The sequence below is a fragment of the Opisthorchis viverrini genome, assembly GCF_000715545.1.
Source record: "Opisthorchis viverrini unplaced genomic scaffold opera_v5_154, whole genome shotgun sequence".
Taxonomy (NCBI): domain Eukaryota; kingdom Metazoa; phylum Platyhelminthes; class Trematoda; order Opisthorchiida; family Opisthorchiidae; genus Opisthorchis; species Opisthorchis viverrini.
Window position 1 is genome coordinate 298,655 of NW_008751809.1, and position 2,264 is coordinate 300,918.

Below are 2,264 nucleotides of genomic sequence, written 5' to 3' on the forward strand. Positions count from 1 at the left end.
ACAGCATGAATCGATCCTTAAACCGTTACATCATGTGGGGCATCAAAGGCTCGGGCTTATTACCCCACACCAGCCCCAGGAATCCAACTCATCCTTTGATAAATTATCGGAAGTTCAACATCATGAGCCAATCACTTAGCACATGCGCTACAGAGACATGGCAGCTAAGGTAGCATGACAGCTGTGCACCGAAAGAGTGTTACATCTGAACGGTTATTATTATTTGATTTGCGGAAACTATTTATCTCGACAACACATCCGTAAATTGCAGTCGAAACCAGAGGCCACACATTCAAACAGACAATCCCTTGCCAAGAGTAATGAACTTTTTTAGTGGCTTGCGGTCGAAGTGTCTCAACGCTAAAGATCAACTACTTTGATGCACTGTCCGAACACGAGGCATGGGGCTAGCGTGTTCCCATAATCACTGTGATAACTGCCATAGACATATGCTGGATCATCTGACTGCAGTCGTTATGCTATGGAAATTTGAAGTTTTCATGCAATATCCCAAAATGTGCGGGGAAAAGATGAAAAGGGGGCAGATAAATGGAAAAAAGAGAAAGAACCAAGTGTGTGCATGAGCGCTTTTCGCCAGCATGCCATCCTCTGCTTTCATCTGCAGCAGCCCTGAAGGAACATTGCTTCCTGTGTAAGGCGCTGGACGACTGAGGGGCGTCTGCTACTACATTCTATGCTGTCCTGATCCCGATTCTCACTGCCTTACGTTAACCGACCTCGTGCACCACTGCACTTGCACCGGCCGGTTCGCGTAGGGTATGGAATCCCAGGACAGTCTCCTTCATCAAATGGTTACTTTGACGTTCTTCACCCGTAATTTTCTGTTATTTTCGTGTGAGTATTGGTACTTTGTTTAGCCCTGCTACGTTAGATTCGACTCACACAATTTCTTTTTTTCACCCTCAGAAATTGTCGTCAAACTGTGCCTTTGGAGAACCTCGGTTCTTGGAGTTCGTGCATACTACGGCCGTTCACAGGATATACAGTTAGAAAAGTCTCTGCAACATATCCATGGGCGGTTATTTCTCAAGCGTATCATCCAAGCCACAATCAAAAACTAGAAAACGACCCATATTAGAAGCTGTCGACGATGATTTACCTATCAAGTATGTTAACTGAAGAATTCAATTACTTTTTTGTGAAGGAAGCGCATACGTTCGACGTATAACTACGTTTACCGAGAATTATTTTGCAAAGGTGAAGGAAGTGATCTGACAGTGAAAAGTCTGAATGAAGAATGGCATTTACACAGATTGTATGTGAAGCAGGTCTGTTTTTTGCCCATCAGCGTTAGAGGATAACTGATCTTAGTCTCCATTCTTCTCTGCCATGTTGGATGGGGGTTGGAAGGAAAGTGGATGCAGTGTCATTGAGCTCGAACTTTCCGATCCCAATATAACCAAATCGTCTTTGAATACTGTTTTTGGAGCTTTCTATCGTGACACCATCCTACTTTCCGAAACGGTAATGTCTATCTTCGCTCATGAAAAAGCTAGACTGTTTTAGGTGTATTGGCTAGTGCGACTTGGTTTCACATGGAAGACATACGATCGCTTTGTAGCGATTTTATGGAGCGAAGGATCTGGTAAGTTTTCTGGATTGCTTTCGAATCCAAGTAGTATGCGGAACGTTGTTGATTTTTTCCAGATATCGAAGCAGTACAATCTACCGCATCTCTTGAAAAGCACGGTGAAATGGTTGGCTGACAACCTTCTCATAATGAGCGATTGTGCATCTACTTATGACTTTTTGCGGAAAATTCCGTGAGTTTGTTGACACGATAGTTTTTTGTTCATGGTCACACAACGCTCGTTTGAGCGGTCGTCCTCCTGTTCTGGCGTAATTATTCCGGTAGGCCCACACCAAAGGGAAGCACTTATTAGAGCTCATCCGCAGTGTATATCCGATGACCGTGCCGGGATTTGAACCCCGGACATCTGGCAAGCTAGGCAAGCTGCCCCACCAACGCACGTTGGACGCATCAGAATTTTCATGTCTTATCAGGTGAACGTGCTCACACTTGAGTGATGTGACTGGTGTGCCCGACTGATCGAACGACGACCCAGTAACTGTCCTGGTGGTGACGATCGATTGACCCGCTAATCACTTGAAACCCACTGGGCAACCTTTGGGTTGCAGTTTTGGGGTTTTGCGGGATAGTTAGTTCAGCTGCGCAGAAGCCTTTCTCCATTTAACCGAAAAGTATCGAATTGTTACGCTGTCTTTTTTCATCTGTGAACCTG

General features: G+C 44.9%; 1 protein-coding gene across 1 annotated transcript; it reads left to right on the forward strand.

Annotated features, from left to right (window-relative positions):
- Window positions 1-1,350: 1,350 nt before the first annotated feature.
- T265_06959 (hypothetical protein) lies at window positions 1,351-1,788 on the forward strand (the record flags this gene model as incomplete). The annotated part of the gene is made up of 2 exons (XM_009172365.1): window positions 1,351-1,485; window positions 1,669-1,788. 2 exons carry the CDS (start codon window positions 1,351-1,353, stop codon window positions 1,786-1,788), a joined length of 255 nt encoding a protein of 84 aa, XP_009170629.1.
- Window positions 1,789-2,264: the final 476 nt, after the last annotated feature.